The sequence below is a fragment of the Canis lupus genome, chromosome 14 (assembly GCF_011100685.1).
Source record: "Canis lupus familiaris isolate Mischka breed German Shepherd chromosome 14, alternate assembly UU_Cfam_GSD_1.0, whole genome shotgun sequence".
Lineage (NCBI taxonomy): Eukaryota > Metazoa > Chordata > Mammalia > Carnivora > Canidae > Canis > Canis lupus.
In genome coordinates, this window is record NC_049235.1 from 23,121,052 (window position 1) to 23,140,115 (window position 19,064).

Genomic DNA, 19,064 nt, shown 5'->3' on the forward strand with positions numbered 1-19,064 from the left:
CACAGAGAATCTACTAACAAAATGTTGCCATTATTCCTTCCAGCCTTTAAAAAATAAGGTTAGAATTATGTGTATTCTATTTGGTACTATTTTCTTCCTATAACAATAAACCATGAGTGTTTCTGGCATCTTTAAATGTTTTTCTAAAACAGAGTTTAGCAAACTAATCCAACCTGCCACCTGTTTCTATAAATAAAGTTTCCTGTAACATAGCCACATCCATTTGTTTATGTTCTATCTACGGCTGCTTTTGCACTGTGATGGCAAAATGGTGTAGTTGTGATGGAGCCAGTGTAACTTAAAAGGCTGAAAATATTTACTATCTGACCTTTTACAAAAAAGTTTGCCCACTTCTGTTTTAAAAGATTATTATTATTTTTTAAATATTTTATTTATTTATTCATGAGAGACACAGAGAGAGGCAGAGACACAGGCAGAGGGAGAAGCAGGCTCCATGCAGGGAGCCTGATGTGGGACTTGATCCCTAGTCTCCAGGATCATGCCCTGGGCTGAAGGCGGTGCTAAACCGCTGAGCCACCCGGGCTGCCCTATTTTAAAAGATTATTTTAGGAGACCGACGTTGAGAGAACGAGAGGGAAGGAAAGAAAATGGTGTCTATGGATTACAGTACCTACAGCCAAGCTGCAGCCCAGCAGGGCTACAGTGCATACACCGCCCAACCAACTCAAGGATATGCACAGAACACCCAGGCATATGGGCAGCAGAGTTATGGAACCTATGGACAGCCCACTGATGTCAGCTATACCCAGGCTCAGACCACTGCGACCTATGGGCAGGCCGCCTATGCAACCTCTTATGGACAGCCTTCCACTGGTTATACTACTCCAACTGCCCCCAAGGCATAGAGTCAGCCTGTCCAGGGGTACGGCACTGGTGCTTATGATACCACCACTGCTATGGTCACTACCACCCAGGCCTCCTATGCAGCTCAGTCTGCATAATGGCACTCAGCCTGCTTACCCAGCCTATGGGAAGAAGCCAGCAGCCACTGCACCTGCAAGACCACAGGATGGTAACAAACCCGCTGAGACTAGTCAACCTCAATCTAGCACAGGGGGTTACAACCAGCCCAGCCTAGGATATGGACAGAGTAACTACAGTTATCCCCAGGTACCTGGGAGCTGCCCCATGCAGCCAGTCACAGCACCACCATCTTATCCTTCTACCAGCTGCTTCTCTACACAGCCAACTAGTTATGATCAGAGCAGTTACTCTCAGCGGAACACCTATGGGCAGCCGAGCAGCTATGGACAGCAGAGTAGCTATGGTCAACAAAGCAGCTATGGGCAGCAGCCACCCACTAGTTATCCCCCCCAAACTGGATCCTACAGCTAGGCTCCAAGTCAATATAGCCAACAGAGCAGCAGCTACAGGCAGCAGAGTTCATTCCTACAGGACCACCCCAGTAGCATGGGTGTTTATGGGCAGGAGTCTGGAGGATTTTTCCAGACCAGGAGAGAACCAGAGCATGAGTGGCCCTGATAACTGGGGCAGGGGAAGAGGGGGATTAGATCGTGGAGGAATGAGCAGAGATGGGCAGGGAGGAAGACGGGGTGGAATGGGCAGCGCTGGAGAGCGAGGTAGCTTCAATAAGCCTGGTGGACCCATGGATGAAGGACCAGATCTTGATCTAGGCCCACCTGTAGATCCAGATGAAGACTGACAACAGTGCAATTTATGTGCAAGGCTTAAATGACAATGTGACTCCAGATGATCTGGCAGACTTCTTTAAGCAGTGTGGAATTGTTAAAATGAACAAGAGAACCGGACAACCCATGATCCATACCTACTTGGACAAGGAAACAGGAAAGCCCAAAGGTGATGCTACAGTATCCTATGAAGACCCACCAACTGCCAAGGCTGATGTGGAGTGGTTTGATGGGAAAGATTTTCAAGGAAGCAAACTTAAGGTTTCTCTTGCTCGGAAGAAACCTCCGATGAACAGCATGCGGGGTGGTATGTCTCCCCATGAGGGCAGAGGGATGCCACCGCCACTCCGTGGAGGTCCAGGGGGCCCAGGAGGTCCTGGGGGCCCCATGGGTCGCATGGGAGGCCGTGGAGGAGACAGAGGTGGCTTTCCCCCAAGAGGACTCCGGGGTTCCCGAGGGAACCCATCCAGAGGAGGAAACGTCCAGCACCGAGCTGGGGACTGGCATTGCTCCAATCCAGGGTGTGGAAACCAGAACTTCTCCTAGAGAACAGAATGCAACCAGTGTAAGGCCCCGAAGCCTAAAGGCTTCCTTCCACCTCCCTTCCCGCCCCCGGGCGGTGACCGTGGCAGAGGCGGCCCTGGTGGCCTGTGGGGAGGAAGAGGTGGCCTCATGGACCGCGGTGGTCCCGGTGGGATGTTCAGAGGTGGCCGCGGTGGAGACAGAGGGGGCTTCCGTGGTGGCCGGGGCATGGCCCCAGGTGGCTTTGGCGGAGGAAGACGAGGCGGTCCTGGTGGGCCCCCTGGACCTTTGATGGAACAGGTGGGAGGAAGAAGAGGCGGGCGTGGAGGACCTAGAAAAATGGATAAAGGCGAGCACCATCAGGAGCGCAGAGACCGGCCCTACTAGACGCAGAGACCCCACAGAGCTGTCTTGACTACCAGATTTATTTTTTAAACCAGAAAATGTTTTAAATTTATAATTCCATATTTATAATGTTGGCCACAACATTATGATTATTCCTTGTCTGTACTTTAGTATTTTTCACCATTTGTGAAGAAACATTAAAACAAGTTAAATGGTAGTGTGCCGAGTTTTTTTTTTTAAAACTTCTTTTAAAGATGGTTGTTTAAAGACTAAACGATGAGAACCCTTGTGAGCATGCTCAGTATCATTGTGGAGAACTAAGAGGGCCTCTAACTGTAACAATGTTCATGGTTGTGATTTTTTTTTAAATAAAATTCCAAATGTTTATTAAAAAAAATTATTTTAATAACACTTAGAACTGCATCAAGTGGCTATTCCATTTGATGGTTAGAAGCACAATGCTGGGGCCATATTGTCTAGGTCCCTAACCTCACTCCACCACTTAAGAGATATCCTGGGGGGTGCGGGGGGGACTGGGTAGCTCAGTCAGTTAAGCAGTTAAGTATCTGACTCCATTTTGGCTTAGGTCATGATCTAGGTTTGGGATATTGAGTTGGATCAGGCTCCGAAGTGGAGCCTGCTGAAGATTCTCCCTTTTGCTTCCCCCCTCTCCCCTCATTCCCTTGCTTAAAAAAAAGGGGGGGGGGGAGGGAGAGATCTTGGGCAATTTATTTAACATTTCTGTGCCTCAGTTCTCTCATTTGTAAAAGGGGAAAATAACAGTATCATCCTCATAAAATTGTGAGGATGTGGTGAAGTCCATGGTGCACCTCCTGGATGTCTCCTTTCAGTAATGAATAACTTAGTCTTTCAGCTGCTGGGAAAGTTGTCAGCAGATGGTCTTCAGCTGTCAGACATCTTGGGAGATTGCCTTGATAGAGGAAACTGCCTCACTCACAGCCACTTGTCCTTTGAGGGACAGGTCGTATCAAAAACATGTCTACTTCCGTGGGGTAGTATAAAGTCCTGGGTCCTTGTCCCAACTCAGGATAACTCTGGACAGCCAATCCAGTTTCAGAGTTTCTCATGGATTGGCTGAGGTCTTTGTTGGTACTGAATTACACAGCTCTGCTTCTCCCTCTGCCTAGTCCTGCACCTTCCTCCTTCCTTCCACAGGTCTTGATCCCAACACTCCTTTATAAATATCTATGTCCTAATCTCCATCTTAAAATATGTCTCCAGGACACCCAACCTGAGCGAGACAGTGTTAAGTGAGCTTATGTCATAAAGCATCTGTCACGTAGTAAAGGCTATATAATTGTTGATTATCAAACAAATAAGTAATTCTGGTAGAAAGTAAAATGGAAATACAAGATCAAGAAGAAAAATAGAATAATATAAAATTTCCTACAATTAAAAGAATAGCTTGGTCATAAAAATTTTAAATGAATGATTGTAAGAAACTCTCACTAAAGTATTTAAATTTCATGAACTACATTTAAAGTGTGATGCAACAGTTTTATTTACCATTTAAGTATTTTAAAAGTATTCAAAATCATATCCTTGGAACTATGTAAATTTATTATGACAATGTTAGATGTACTCCTCCAAAATATATGAATAAGAATATTGATTGACCAAACTGATTTGGGAGTATGCTTGAATACTTTTTGAAGACCACTATTTTAAGATATCTCAGATTTTCCCATCCACAACTTTTGTAAAAAGATTACCTAAGCCATGTCACATATTTCCAGGGCCCTATTTTCCCTTTGATGCCTAAAAACAAAACTTGCTCTCTGGTACAGACTTATTTTGTGCATGTAGAAATAAAAGGAGTTCAAATTAGCCAGTCACAGACTCCACAGAATATCCCAATAGTAACTGAACTGCTGCTGCTAAAGAGCAGCAGTAAATAAGGAAATGAGCAGTTTTTCCACTGTTGTCCTTTATTGGTTTAAAAACCACACACACACATACACACACACACACACACACAACACAAATTTTATCCTGGATTGCCACAATACAAGTGAAGCTTAGAAAGAACAATATCTTGTTAAGGACACAAAAGTTTAAATTAAAAAAAGAAAACAAAACAAAAAACCCATAAGACCAAACTATAGCAACTCTGGCATCCATCACAAAATCCCTATTTGATAAAGACAACTAGTGTATCCTCAGGGCAGCCTGCCAAATTCTCTGACACAGTTTAATCTTCTACAAAGTACAATGCACTTTCCCACTAAGTAGCTATTTTTGAATACATACCATGCAGCAGGAGCTACAGGAAATCCAAAGTTCTATACTACAAGTTCACTACTCACAAGGAAATGGATGGCAAGGAGCTTCTCTCCTAAGGAATCCAGGTTTACTAACAAGGAACACCATTTAGTAGAGAAGGGGAATGGATTTCCAAGTAGAATGGGAGAAGTGTCACTTACCTTTCTAGGGATTCTAGAGTGCAAGGTATTGGTAGCAGCATGAGAAGAATACACTTTCACCAAAGCTTATATGGGAAAGGAAGGAAAGAAAAATATATCAGCTGGAGGAGAGCATAGAGCAAGATATTGTTTCAGGATTTATCCAACAAATTTTTATTGAGTACATACCTGTTCTATGTACTTTTTAGGTTCTGGAGATTAAGCAGAGAATAAAAAGGCAGAGTTCCTGTGTATTATAGAATAGGCCAAAGTGCCCTAACAAGTCCAAACAAACAGTAATTTTTAAAAGAACACAGTTTGTTTTCTCTTGTGTAATGGTGCAGAAGTCTATGGTTGATCCAAGGGAGGAGGTAGCTCAGCTTTCTGAATTAGACTGGGATTTAGACTAGTGGGGCAGTTTTGTTTCCCATAATACATGGTCTCCATTTCTATACCATGTTTCTTTTTGCCATATCCCAGACAGCTGGAAGGGGAAAGAGGAAGTAGACATCAAGCAGCTTCTCTTTTAAGATGAGAAGTTAGTCACTCCTAGCTGAAACGGAGGCCTTTCAAGGAACTGTCCTCTCTAATTGGCTCACCAAGCGCCTTGCTGACATCTGGGGGTGGAGGTGCAATGGAATGAATCCTGGGGTGTGGAGCATGTATTCTAGCAGGGGAAGACAACTATAGGCAAGTAAAGGGCAGTTTTGGGGGTGGCATGAAGGCCCAAGAAGAATAAATTCAAGGGAAAACACAAGGATGTAGGATTGGAGAGAGCCAATATGGCCTTCTCCTGTGAGGACAAAAATGAGTCTGATTTGAACATATGCTGAAGGCAAAGAAGCAGTAGAAATGGAGAGGCTTAAGACACATAGAAAAGGAGAAAACTGATGGTGCAAGGTCCCGGAAGAGGAGAAACCTATGCAGTCTCTCCTCTTACTTTGTGTCAAGTAGAAGAAGGTAAGAATGGGAGTGAATGATGATGTTGGGGACGGGAAAGAGAAGTAATAGGAGGCTGTGGGGAATGAATTCCTACCTAATAGCTTTAATTTTTTTTGAAGTAGGAAGCAATGTCATCTCCTGAGGGTAGACTAGGTCTGTGGTAGGAGCGGATAAGGAAGAGACTTTTATTGATCTGGAAATTTGGGACCAGGGCCTGAACCATTGAGAAGATGGGCAAGAGAGTGCTTGAAGTGATGCATCCTATGGTATCTCCCTGCAGCTGTACAGCCCTTTCTTCAGCCTCCACTTCTCCAAAGGCAGGAATGGGAACCAAAACCCTAGAATCCTTTTTCTCCTTCACTGTCTTAAGCCAATCATTAAGCTCTGTTCATTCCATCTTCTAAATATTCCCTACACACTTCTCTCCATCCCTACTCTCCATCCCACAGGTAGTTTGGATTACCATTATCTCTCACTGGGATACAGACCCCGTCCTTCCCTTTTCTCCCTGAAAAACTGATCACACCACTTGCCTAGTTTAAAACCTTCAATGACTGCACCATGGCCTTTAGGAAAAAGTCCACCCAAACGTACTAACTTCGTTTCCAAATGCCTTTCTGGTACAGCTTCTTGATCTCCTCCCTCTTCCTCTGCTCATCCACCCATACTTCACTGTTTTCCCCATTGAGATGCCGTCCCTTCTCAGCCTGCACTTGCTCTTCCTCTGCTCTAGAAGGCTCTTCTCTTCCAGCCTCCTCCACGGTTCCCTTTCCCAGTGAATCCCACATTCATCCTTCCTGGGTGGCCTAGGGGTCCACAAGGTAGCGTTCCTGACACCCCGACACTAGGGGGGCGGCCCCTCCCACGGAGCACCGTGTCAGCCCCTAATACGGCATCACTGTTTTCTGCCGGGACCGCAGTCATTTTTAGTTCAATCTAGCGTCCCCAACACTCCAGCAATGTGCTGGGTACTCAAGACGTGTTTGTAGAATGAGTAAATGCAAGAATAAATGGCGAACCACACATTCCCTGGATTTTCTTTCTCCGTCGACGGCCTGCAATAAATTGTCAACGGAAATTGGAAGTGATCAAACGAGCTGAAGTGTCTGGAGGACTTGAGATAACGCGTCTCCGAGAGGCCGTGCCCTGGGGACCGTCCCGCAGGCTGCAGGGGCGCGGGCGCTGGGGCGGAGGGCGGGGCCTCCTGAGCAGTGGCCCCGCCCCCGGGGCGTGGCTACTCCCGGGCGGCCGAGGGGCGGGGCTCACGAGCGGGGGGACTCCCCTTCCAAGGCCGAGGCGCGCCGCGGTGGGGTCGCGGGTCCCGGCCGGGGGGCCCAGGTCGCCCAGGTCGCCCAGGTCGCCCGGGTCGCCGGTCGCGCCGCCGCGGCCGCCATCTTGCCCGCGTGCGGACTCCCACGGCGGGAGGGGCGGCGACCAGGCCGGAAGTGGCCGTGCGGCGGCCGCGCTGCCTCCTCAGGTCTGTGCGTTGCGGCTCTCGGGTGGCGTCTCGGCGCTCCTGAGGCGGAGGCCCCGGGCGTGGGTCGGCGAGCGCTGCGGCCGCCGCGAGGGGCCCGGGCAAGCCCAGTCGGAAGGCCCGGGCGGGGACGGCCCCCGAGGGCCTCCTGGAAGCCGGGGCGCGGGGCGTCGCGTTCCGCGCTGAGGGCTGACGGCGGCGGGCGGCGGGCGGCGGGCGGCGGGCGGCGGGCGGCGGGCGGCGGGCGGCGGGCGGCGGGCGGCGGGCTGGGCCTAGTAGGGAGCCGCGGAGCTGCGGGCGGACCTCGGCGGGGGCGCGGGGTGCGCGGCGCAGCCGCTCGGGCGGCGAGTTGGTGCGGAGCCGCGTCAGGCGTGGGACGGGAGCTCGGCCGGGTGTGTGGAGCGCGGGCGGGGCCTCAGGTCCTGAGGCGGCGGGGGTAGCAGGGAGCCGTGCTCTCCCCGCGCTCGGTCGGATCCTTCCTAAAGGGCCTGTCACGCGGTTAACTCGCTGTCTTTTCTGCCTGTACGGGTAAAGGAAAATTCCATGAGAGAATGAATAAAGTCTTTGACGAGTGAGTGCCGTGAGCATTGCTAAGTTGCTTAGCAAATGACTGCGTTTTACAGATTTTGAAGTTTTTACAAATTTCAACAAATTCCGAAGGGAAATTTATGCAGTGCATCGCCCTAAGATCGAGAGGCTGAAAATGTCTTTGAGCTGCTTGCTAACTTTCGTTAGTGTCATGGTAAGAAAGGTAGAAGACAACGACAGAAGGATGTGAAGGGGTAGTCGGACACCTTGCACACTTAGTATTCTGGATCTTCGCTGCCCAGTAGAGACGCGGGGTTGAGCCCTACTGTAAGTGCAAAATGCACATTGAACCTACCAGACTTGGCACCAAAGGAAAAAAAATTCTCAATGACTTTTTTTATATTGGCTATATGTGGAAAAGGGGTATTTTTTTTTTTTTATATGTTGAGTTGAATGAAATATATTGTTTAATTTTCATCTCTTTTTCAGTGTGGCTGCTAGAAACTTAAATCATGGCTAACACTGTATTTCTGTCAGACAGTGCTGTTATATTCTGGTGAAGAATACAGAGTCAGCACGGCTTTCCTTTGCTCAGAAACCATTGATGGGAAGTGAACACTTGTTAAACTCGAAGGTGAGGATGTAAATTATGCTGTAATTATTGCAGATTTCACCCCCTCGCCTTCCACGGTTCAACATTTCCACCATTTGAAAACATTAACTTCCAGGGCTGCTAGTGATACAGCTGTGTGATGGGAAGAGCTCAGTTTGTCACGACTTTGTGAGATGGCAATAGGGTGGGTTCTATGTCTTCATAGTCTTGGTGTATCCACGGACTTGTTAGAGTCTAGCCGGTGAGTGGTTGGAAGTCTTCCCTCCCCAGGTTCAGTTTTCTTTGCTCTTCACCATATTCCATATTCATCTGTGTTCAGGAGCCAAGATCCATCTATACTGTGTGTTGGATTGTAAAGAAACACATTTCTTAAAAGGGCGTTTAGGGACATACTTCTCTATTCAGGGCCAGCTTTGGGTTGTACAGCCCATGCAGTCACATAAGGCCCATCATTTAAAAGGGCTTGGCACAGTTTATTGCTGTGTCGTCACCACTTTGAAATTCTTAATAATTTTTTAATAAGGGGGCTCTGTATTTTCATTTTGCAGTGCATCTTGCAAGTGATGTAGTTGGTTTTTTCTTTTGCTGTAATTTAGGATGGGAGTTGGGAGATATTGGACAAGAAGAACTAAGACATCTGGTCTTCACTGTACTCCTATGTGAATTGAGAGGTTTTACCAATCTCCCTCCAGTTTTGTGATTCTGTATGAATTACTATAATCAGATTTTGTGGCTGGTAATATAGACATTGTACATGCATAATTACATCAGAAGAAATGCTTATAGTCCTCCATTGAGAGTCATGCAAATCAAAGACTTTTTAAACTATAATAACACTTTATTTTTTTAAAGTGGATTTTTACATGTGCCACCAAGTTTTCTTATAGATTATCCATGTAAAGAATATAAATTATGAGAGGGAGGCTTCTATTGAAAGTGTGATTATTTCAGCATTTATCTTTTGATAAGATAGGCCAGATCTCTAGATACTTCCATTTAAGAGGTTTCCTCTGTTGTCTGTGAAGACGTGTGTGAACCCTTACTTGTCAGTATCTGTTCCTTCTTTTTGTTGTTTTAGCTACTATTGCATGAAGTGCCTCTTCCTTCTTATTCCTAAATTTTTAAATTCTTTTTAAGATTGGACATAACTTCAGCATTGGAATGCAGGCTTTATTAGACCAGTTTATTACTCTTCTTGGGCTGCCATAATAAAAGACCGTAGAGTAGGTGGCTTAAACAACAGAAATTTATTTTTTTCACAGTTCTCACAGGTTGGAAGTCCAAAATCAGCGTGCCAATGTGGTCTGGTGGTGGTGAGAGTTCTTGCCTTGGCTTATAGAAGGCTGCCTTCTCACTGTCCTCACATGGTGGGGAGGGAGCTCAGTTGTCTCTTCCTCTTCTAAGGGCACCAGTTCTATCAGTTTAGCACTCTACCCTTACGACCTCATTTAATTCTAATTACCTCCTTAAAGGGTCTTTCTCTAATACTGTCACACTGGGGATTGGGAGTGAACAATTTTGGAAGGACACAATTTAGTCCATAGGAACCAGGGAACTTATGTTTCTGTTCATTACCATGTTCTGAAAATTTAGAACAGTTTCTAGCACATATACTATGCCCAATAAATATTGACAGAATAAATGAAAGACAGGTATTAGAGTGATCCTCTCTTAGAGTAGCTCACTGTGGGCTCTTACCCATCATTGGAACCAGTTATGACAGTGGACACTTTGCTCTTGACTGGAGCCAGTCTTTAGTTGAAAGGATGATGGGTGGAAGCATGAGGAGATTGGTAAAAGTTGGATATAGCAGTGTGAGAAATGTCAGCTGGAGCATTTAACAAATAATTCTTAAATATCTACTAAGGGCCTAGCCCTGGGGTGGGTATCAGAGGTATAAACAGAGAGCAAAAGGTACTTTTCTTGCTCTTGTGGCACTTATAATTTAGTAAGAGAGACAGGATGATTTAAAGGGAAGGAAAACTTTTCGCCGAGAGTACTAGTTAAGTAACCTGACCAGGGAGGGGATGGAGGATGTTTGGCATGTGTTAACTTGGCCAAGAAGGGAGGGAAGAATGCTCCAACCAGAGAGAACAGCATTTGCAAAGTAGTAGTGATGGGAGGCAAAGGGGGGTGGATTACATTCGAGGAACTGAAAAGAAGGAGTGTGTGGCTAAAACACAGCAAGTAGGAAAATGTGTGACTTGATGCCAAAGCAGTAAGTAGAGACCAAAGCATTTAGGATTTTATAGGTTATATTGAAGATTTGGAATTCTATTCCAAAGAGCATTTGGAAAGCATTAGAGGATTTTAAGTAGGGATTGTATAAACTAAGCTTGCATTTTAGAAAGGTCCCTGTGATACTACATAAAGATGAATTTCATAAAGGCCTAAGTATACACATGAGTAAAAGAATTGCTAAATTAACACCATAAGTCAAACGTGTTGTATACCTTAATTTCTTGTGGAATCAGTCATCAGAGATGTGAGACTTTGCAGCCTTTGTGGAGGAATAAAGAGTAAATAATTGGGTTGGTGTAGGCTTGGGGAAGGCATACCTAAAGTGGCAAAGTAATGAAGAAATTGAGGATCTAGTAAAAAAAAATATACTTGAGATGACTGATCTTGAGCTTCAGAACTCTCAAGGAAGGAAATAAACCAGTATAAAAATTCTTAGAGGTTTTTCCCAGTCATCTAAATTGTATGAGTGTATTGAATTCTAGATTGATAATTCTTGACTGAAAGTTTCACAAGATTAGAAGATAAAGCAAGTATGTTTGAGCTGAGTTTATTTAGTGTATCTATATTAGGAGGCTGTGCCTGGCTCTACATCTGATACCGGGGATCAGGGGATGAATGGACCATAACTTCACCTTTTTAGAACTGAAGCATTGTTGTACAGAGGGGCACCTCGGTGGCTCAGTCTGTTAAGTGTCTGCCTTCAGCTTGGGTCATAATCCTGGGTCCTGGGATGGAGTCCCACATCGGGTTCCCTCCTCAGCTGGGAGTCTACTTCTCCCTCTGCCTTTCCTCTCCCCATTCTCTTTCTCTCTCAAATAAATAAAATTAAAACAAAAAAACCCATGGCTGTACAGATAGATTCCAGTTGCCATGAAGATACTAAAGGTCTTTGTCCTTTTTTAATCCAGACTATAACCTCTAGCCAGAACTGGTTAGAAACAGATATTTAAGTGTTTGTTAAGTAGCTTTTGTTTTTAAAATACCATTTTTTCTTTTCTCTTTTTTTTAAGGCGTATGTATTAGAGAGAGTGTGTGTGTGTGCCTGCATGTGTGAGTATGTTGAGGGGCAGAGGGAAGGAATCTTCAAGCAGACTCCCCCTACTGAACGTGGAGCCCCAAAGTGGAGCTCAGTCTCAAGACCCACGAAATCATGCCCTGAGCCGAAACTGAGACGGTCACTTTAACTCACTGAACCACTCGGCTCCTCTAAAATACCATCTTTAACATAGCTGTATTTAGTTTGTGCTTCAGTGGCTATTATCTTTTCAAAATCATATGTCAATATTAAAGTTTATAGAGTCAAAAACTTTAGAGCCTTTAATGATCACTTACTTCAGTTTCCCAAATGCAGTATGTCCACTGATCATAAACAGAATGATTTTAGGTAAAACAAGCATTTTTTAAAAATTCCAATATAGTTAGCATATCAAGTATTTTAATAGTTACACATTTAATTTAATGTGTGTTAGAAAAAATATTTTTAACATACCATACTGTGATTCATGGACTTCATAATGAGGTTAATATCAATTTTATGATTTTAAAAATAGTCACTTTAAATAAAAAGATTAAATAAAAATAGGTGGTACATGATGAAGTTTAGGAAACACTAATCTAAACCAACTCTTGTTATGTAGATGAGAAAATAAAAGGACTCCTAATGACAAAGGCCTTTCTGTGGTATATAGCTAATATATGTCAGAGCTAGGGATAGAAGTTAACTTGGCTCAATACATGCTACTGTTTATTCTGCCCTATAGGGCTGCTTCTTATTGTTGATACTTGAGGTAGAGACCTCTGTTTTTATTTTTTATTTTTTTAAGATTTTATTTATTTATTCATGAGAGACACACAGAGAGAGAGAGGCAGAGACTCAGGCAGAGGGAGAAGCAGGCGCCATGTAGGGAGCCTGATGTAGGACTCAAATCCAGGACTCCAGGATCATGCCCTGGGCCAAAGGCAGGCGCTAAACTGCTGAGCCACCCAGGGATCCCTAGAGACCTCTGTCTTAATAGTGGCATTGTACTTTAAATCTTCACTGTCCATTATGGTGGCCACATGTGGTTATTTATATATTAAAAATTAATGAAAAGTAAGATTTAAAATTTGTACTAGTGACATTTCTTGTGCTGGGTTAGCCACATGTGGCTAATAGCTGCCCTTTTGGCAGTACAGCTGGAGAACATTTCTATCACTGCAGAAAGTTCTATTGAATAGTGCTGCTGTAAACTATTGCTTAACATGATTCATAACCCTTTAAAGTTTTACCGCCTTCAAAGAGATGATGCTTATTAATTTGCTCACCATACTGAAGTTAATATTGACTCTGAGATTAATGAAATTACTAGTAACATGCAATTAAAAAAATTATCGTGGGAAATAAGGCTAAAATGTAGTTCTCAGAATCTTATACCTCATCTGATTGGGGGAAGGTCTTTTTCCCTTTTTAATCAATAAATTATGGTCATTAATTATAGCAATTAGAAGAAATATATTGAGAAATACAGTACTCATATAGAGAATTTCCTGACTTTCCAATAGTTTATTCATCTTAGAATTCTATTTTGTTAAAATTTTAAAACTTTTCATTTTTAAACAGATTTTCAGTGAATGGACCTAACTGGACTCTTTGAGCATATCAATAAACATGAGCGGTACAAAACCTGATATATTGTGGGCACCACACCAAGTTGATAGATTTGTTGTATGTGACTCTGAACTGAGCCTTTATCATGTGGAATCTACTGTGAATTCAGAACTCAAAGCTGGATCTTTACGTTTATCTGAAGACTCTGCAGCTACATTATTATCAATAAATTCAGATACACCATATATGAAATGTGTTGCCTGGTATCTCAATTATGATCCTGAATGTCTCCTAGCAGTTGGACAAGCAAATGGTCGAGTTGTACTTACAAGTCTTGGTCAAGATCATAACTCAAAGTTCAAAGATTTGATAGGAAAAGAATTTGTTCCAAAACATGCACGGCAATGTAATACCCTTGCATGGAATCCGTTGGATAGTAACTGGCTTGCTGCTGGGCTAGATAAACACAGAGCTGATTTTTCAGTGCTGATTTGGGATATTTGCAGCAAATATACTCCTGATATAGTACCTATGGAGAAAGTGAGACTTTCAGCAGGTGAAACTGAAACAACATTATTAGTAACAAAACCTCTTTATGAATTAGGACAGAATGATGCTTGTCTCTCTCTTTGTTGGCTTCCACGAGACCAGAAACTTCTCCTTGCTGGTATGCATCGTAACCTAGCCATATTTGATCTTCGGAATACAAGCCAAAAGATGTTTGTAAATACAAAAGCTGTTCAGGGAGTGACAGTAGACCCCTACTTCCATGATCGTGTTGCTTCCTTCTATGAAGGTCAGGTTGCAATATGGGATCTAAGGAAATTTGAGAAGCCAGTTTTGACTTTAACTGAGCAACCAAAGCCCTTAACAAAAGTAGCATGGTGTCCAACTAGGACTGGTCTGCTTGCCACTTTGACAAGGGATAGTAACATTATTAGATTATATGATATGCAACACACACCCACTCCCATTGGAGATGAAACTGAACCCACAATAATTGAAAGAAGTGTGCAACCTTGTGACAATTACATTGCTTCTTTTGCTTGGCATCCAACAAGTCAAAATCGAATGATAGTTTTAACTCCCAACCGAACAATGTCTGACTTCACTGTTTTTGAAAGGATATCTCTTGCCTGGAGCCCAATTACATCTTTAATGTGGGCTTGTGGTCGTCATTTGTATGAATGTGCAGAAGAAGAAAATGATAATTCTTTAGAAAAAGATATAGCAACGAAGATGCGCCTTCGGGCTTTATCCAGGTACGGACTTGATACAGAACAAGTGTGGAGAAACCATATTTTAGCTGGAAATGAAGACCCACAGCTCAAGTCACTCTGGTATACCCTGCACTATATCCTTTTCATTATGAATTTCATGAGATGAATCAGGTAGAAATGTTCTTAAAGTTTGCTGAAAGGTCAGTCTGTAAATTTTATTCTGAATGTTTTATATGCACATGCAAGTTACATAATGCCAAAATTACAAAGTAAAATTATTTAAAACTGTTGAACTTGAAATACTGCTTTACAGATTGTATAGAAGGAAGAAAAATATATTTTTTTTTTGAAAAATATATCTTTACAATAAAGTAGAACCAACTTTCGCTGACACCTATTATGAATTGGCTCCAAATCAGAGTAAGTTTAGCTTTGAAATATATTATTATACATCGTCATTAGTATTTCCTATGCATTTAAATACTTATGAAGCAGTATACAGAAGATATGGATCAGAAGTCTCCAGGAAACAAAGGATCATTGGTTTATGCAGGAATTAAATCAATTGTAAAATCGTCTTTAGGTAAGAAAATTCTATTTTATTTTCTGAAATATAATTTTGTAGTCTTATTTTTCACCCATTATCCCCATCAGTTAGCTACTTCAGAATAGTGTACATAAATATTTGTTGGTTTTTTTGGGGTTCCTGGTTAGATATTTTAGTGAATTGTTGTTCTAAATGCATAATTTATATCCTTAATTCTTTTTTGGGAGGGGGTAATATCTTGGTTCTTTGAAGTATACTGTCTTTCTAAATCTATTCACTTATTCAATGTTGTTTTTTTGAAGACCCACTTTGAGAAGTCTTCCATTAGATGAGTTATAGGATCCTGGTGGTTAGTTTGGATTTTATCACAGCATTTTGCTTTTTATAAAAGCTAAATGAAAAGACATATAATTGAAGGAGATCTCTTTTTATTGTCTTGCCCAAACACTTTGACTTAGCTATTTGATGGCAAGGTCTGGGTAACTACGTCATGAAGTATGACCTTACCTATAGGAGCCTTACTTGAGAGAGTCCTTGATGATTAAATGAATGTATGAGTTAATGTAGGATTAAAATTGATCAACTATTTAAGAATAAAGATGATAGAAGAGCTAAACTAAGTTTTTCACTGAACAGTTGTTCTTATTCATTTTTTTTTTTTTTTAAATAGAATTGTGCATTATACTATAATCCTTTCCCCAACCTAGGATTCAGGCCACATTACATTCTCAGTTATTCTGAGGCTTATTATTGTTTTTGTTGTATTTTGATATATTTTAGGGGAAAACCTACAAACTGCCTCTGAAGAAAAGCAAGAGGAAAAGTAGAATATCTGTATATATATTTCTGGTGCAATAGAAACTGAAAGTCTTGAGTCAAGGATGGTCTTTACCCAGATTAAAAAACTACATTGGAATGATTTCCTCATTGCTAGACTTTCAGCTTTTTGTTTCGGTTTAGATATTTTTGTTTCTATAGCCCCAAAGTAAACAGTAAAAGAAATAACTGTCAAAGATGGCACATGTGGAATTCAGTTTTTTTATCTGGCCATACTTTTTTCTCTAATTGTATATCTTATGATTCAGCACATAGTAAGTCAACACATTGAGCCATCTTGCTCACAGTAATCCAATACACAGGTTTATTAGAGCTCACAGTGCAATTTTAATGATAGTGACAAATACTATGTATTGAATGCTTACTATTAATTGGATATCATGCTAGTTACTTTCCCCATGTTACTTTATTTAATTCTTATAATATGAGGTAAATTTATTCATTGAGCAAATATTTATTATTTGCTTATTATGTGCTAAGAATTGTCCTTGGAATAATAAGATATAACTTAAGCCTCTTCCCTCATAGAGACTGAATGTGGATATTACCCATGTTCTTGGGAAGTTTACATTCTAATACTATTTCAGAGTATGGACAGATAACTAGGCTATTTACCATGAGGAATAACAAACAATTATGTATAGAAGAATCCTAATCTGGGTGTAAGATTTGAGAGGGTTCCCTTGAGAAGGTAAAAGCAAAGACAAGCATGGTCCAAATAGGGAAGCAACATATGCAATTAACCCAAAGGAGAGGGAGCATAGCACATTTCAGTATTGGTGGAACTGTGTGAGAGAGGAAATGAGGAAAGAATGGAGACTAGAAAGGTAAGCAATGGGGTAACTCAGGACTTAGAAATCATGGTAAGAATTTAGGGAGATTTATCCTGTAACAAAGAGAAACCACGGAAATATTTTAAAGAGTATTGGCAGAATTAGATTTGTCTCTTATAGGTGTAGCTATGTGTGGAATGAATTGGAGAGAATCAAACAGGGACCTTATGCCCACAGTAGTTAGGGGCACCTGGGTGGCCCAGTCAGTTAAGCATCTGCCTTCGGCTTGGATGGTGATCTCAAGGTCCTTGGATCGAGCCCCACATCAGGCTCTTTGGTTCTCCTTCTTTCTTTGCCGTTTCTTCCTGCTTGTAGTCTCTCTCTCTCTCAAATGAATAAATCTTAAAAAAAAAAAAAAAAAGCTATAATAATTAGGCAAGACAATGAGGGTGTTCCTACCAAGGTTACTGGTAGAGGAGCTAAATAAATGTGGATTAAAGTGTGACAACTTAATCATTGAATAAAGGTAATGGAAGGTAAAGTGAAAGTACACATATATATATAGCTTACGAAACTGGGTTACTACTGGTACCAATTAATTACATAGGATTAACAGAGGAAGAGTTCATTTGAGAAGAAAAAAAAAGCTTGTTTTGGAGAAAGTTGAATTTGTGATAGCTGGGTAAAGATGTGCAGTAGGCAAGAAGTTTAGAGTAGGTTGAAGAAGTAAAGTCATCCATATTAAATAATTCTTCCAGGAAATTTGACTAAAGGAAGAGAAAAGGTTTATAGTAAAAGCAGCAAGTGAATCTGGAGGCATAGTAGGGTTTTTTTGTTGCTTTGTTTTTGTTTTTAACATGGGATTGATTTAAGTAAGTTTAAATGCTGATGTGAGGAAGCCCACACAAAGAGGTTGAAGATGCAGAGAAAAGGAAGTGAAGAGCAAAAATCCTAGAAATAGAAGAGAATCGGATCTGGAGCACAGGTGAAAAGACTAGTGTTAGCTAGGAGGCTGTACACTTTGTCCATACCGTCCAGAGGGAAAGGGGAAAGGTATACATGTTTTATAAGGTTCAGTGACTAGAGACTGAGGAGTTTCCCCCGATGGCTCCTCTTTTCTCAATGTAGTAGGTTTGCTTATTGAGAAGGAGCAGGGAGGTTGTAGAGAGAAGACACTGAGAAGAGGAGCCAGAGTGGTCTTGAGAAACAAGGGAGGATTGTGTGGCAATGTTATTTTACCAGAAGATAAAGGACAGTGGGGGGAGAGAATTGGGACACTGGCAAGAGAATGATTCATTTGTTGAGCTTTGGGAGGAAAATGACAGAAGACTGATAAGTAAAAATATGGGGGGCCAAGAGATTGTGAGGTTGAAAAATTTAGAAGTGAGATTTCTGGAAGGCTATATGAAGTTGTAGTAAGAAAGTAGTTCTTTTGAAAGAGGAACAATTTGTAGTAGGTCTGTGAAAGGAGTGGGTGAAATCTTGGAGGTGTGAACCACTGGAGATAAAGCAGCAAAGGAACAGAGACTAGTTTATTGGGTGGGCTAAGTGTGAAAGTCAACCAGGATGAGAATGCATGCTCTAAGGGAATATCTTGTACAGTCTTGTGGAGAAGTGTTCATGATGTTAATAATTATAGTTCTTTGGTTTTAGGATGGCAGAAAATTGTATAATAAACGTTGGAATATCTTGTACAGTCTTGTGGAGAAGTGTTCATGATGTTAATAATTATAGTTCTTTTGTTTTAGGATGGCAGAAAATTGTATAATAAACGTTGGTCAGCCTTCCAATATTTTTAGACTTAAGGGGTAAATTCTGTTCTAGAGAACTTGTCATTCAGAATTACTTTAATGAATAGAATAAATAAGGAAGTGTTTTTAACAACAAAATGTTCTTATAAACACTGGATAATTTTACTGCTTTGTTATATAGATGTAAAAATGCAACAAATTAATATCTACAGGTAGCATAGTGTCTGATTACTTGGTGTAGTATTTGAAACCAGTTTTTAAAAAATGTTTTTGAATGTCTAAACTGGTTTCTCACACTTGTCAATAAAATGTCAATTCTATTATTTATATATAGCACAATCTCAAATTTAGGGGATATAGTTTTGTCACTTTAATATTACATAACATGCATAAATAGATTTTAATCTTTTTCAGATATAAATTTTAAATTCATGTACATGAATTTAACATGTACATGTTAAAAATAATGACAGTACATTTAGAAGTGTACAATATTATCATATTGCTTATTTGATAACCCTAATTAACCTGTCACATAGTTATCAAGCGATAGGAAGGCCTCTGGGCATTACAGACATAATAACCACATTT

At 41.6% G+C, this 19,064-nt stretch overlaps 1 protein-coding gene and 1 pseudogene across 11 annotated transcripts in view; both read left to right on the top strand.

Moving 5' to 3' along the window:
* Positions 1-485: 485 nt before the first annotated feature.
* Positions 486-2,754, top strand: LOC608813 (annotated as a pseudogene).
* Positions 2,755-7,239: 4,485 nt separating this feature from the next.
* The window catches only part of MIOS (meiosis regulator for oocyte development), a 37,241-nt gene continuing 25,416 nt past the window's right edge, over positions 7,240-19,064 (top strand). For 2 of the 11 annotated variants that reach the window (XM_038556903.1, XM_038556905.1), the window contains exons 1-4: positions 7,750-8,231; positions 8,394-8,538; positions 13,358-14,699; positions 15,050-15,148. In XM_038556903.1, the coding sequence (XP_038412831.1) occupies positions 13,406-14,699; positions 15,050-15,148 (1,393 nt within the window). In that variant the 5' untranslated portion in view covers positions 7,750-8,231; positions 8,394-8,538; positions 13,358-13,405. Of the gene's footprint in view, positions 7,380-7,748; positions 8,232-8,393; positions 8,539-13,357; positions 14,700-15,049; positions 15,149-19,064 lie in introns of those variants that run through there. The other 9 variants (XR_005369440.1, XR_005369441.1, XM_038556898.1 and 6 more) reach the window with 8 other exon arrangements.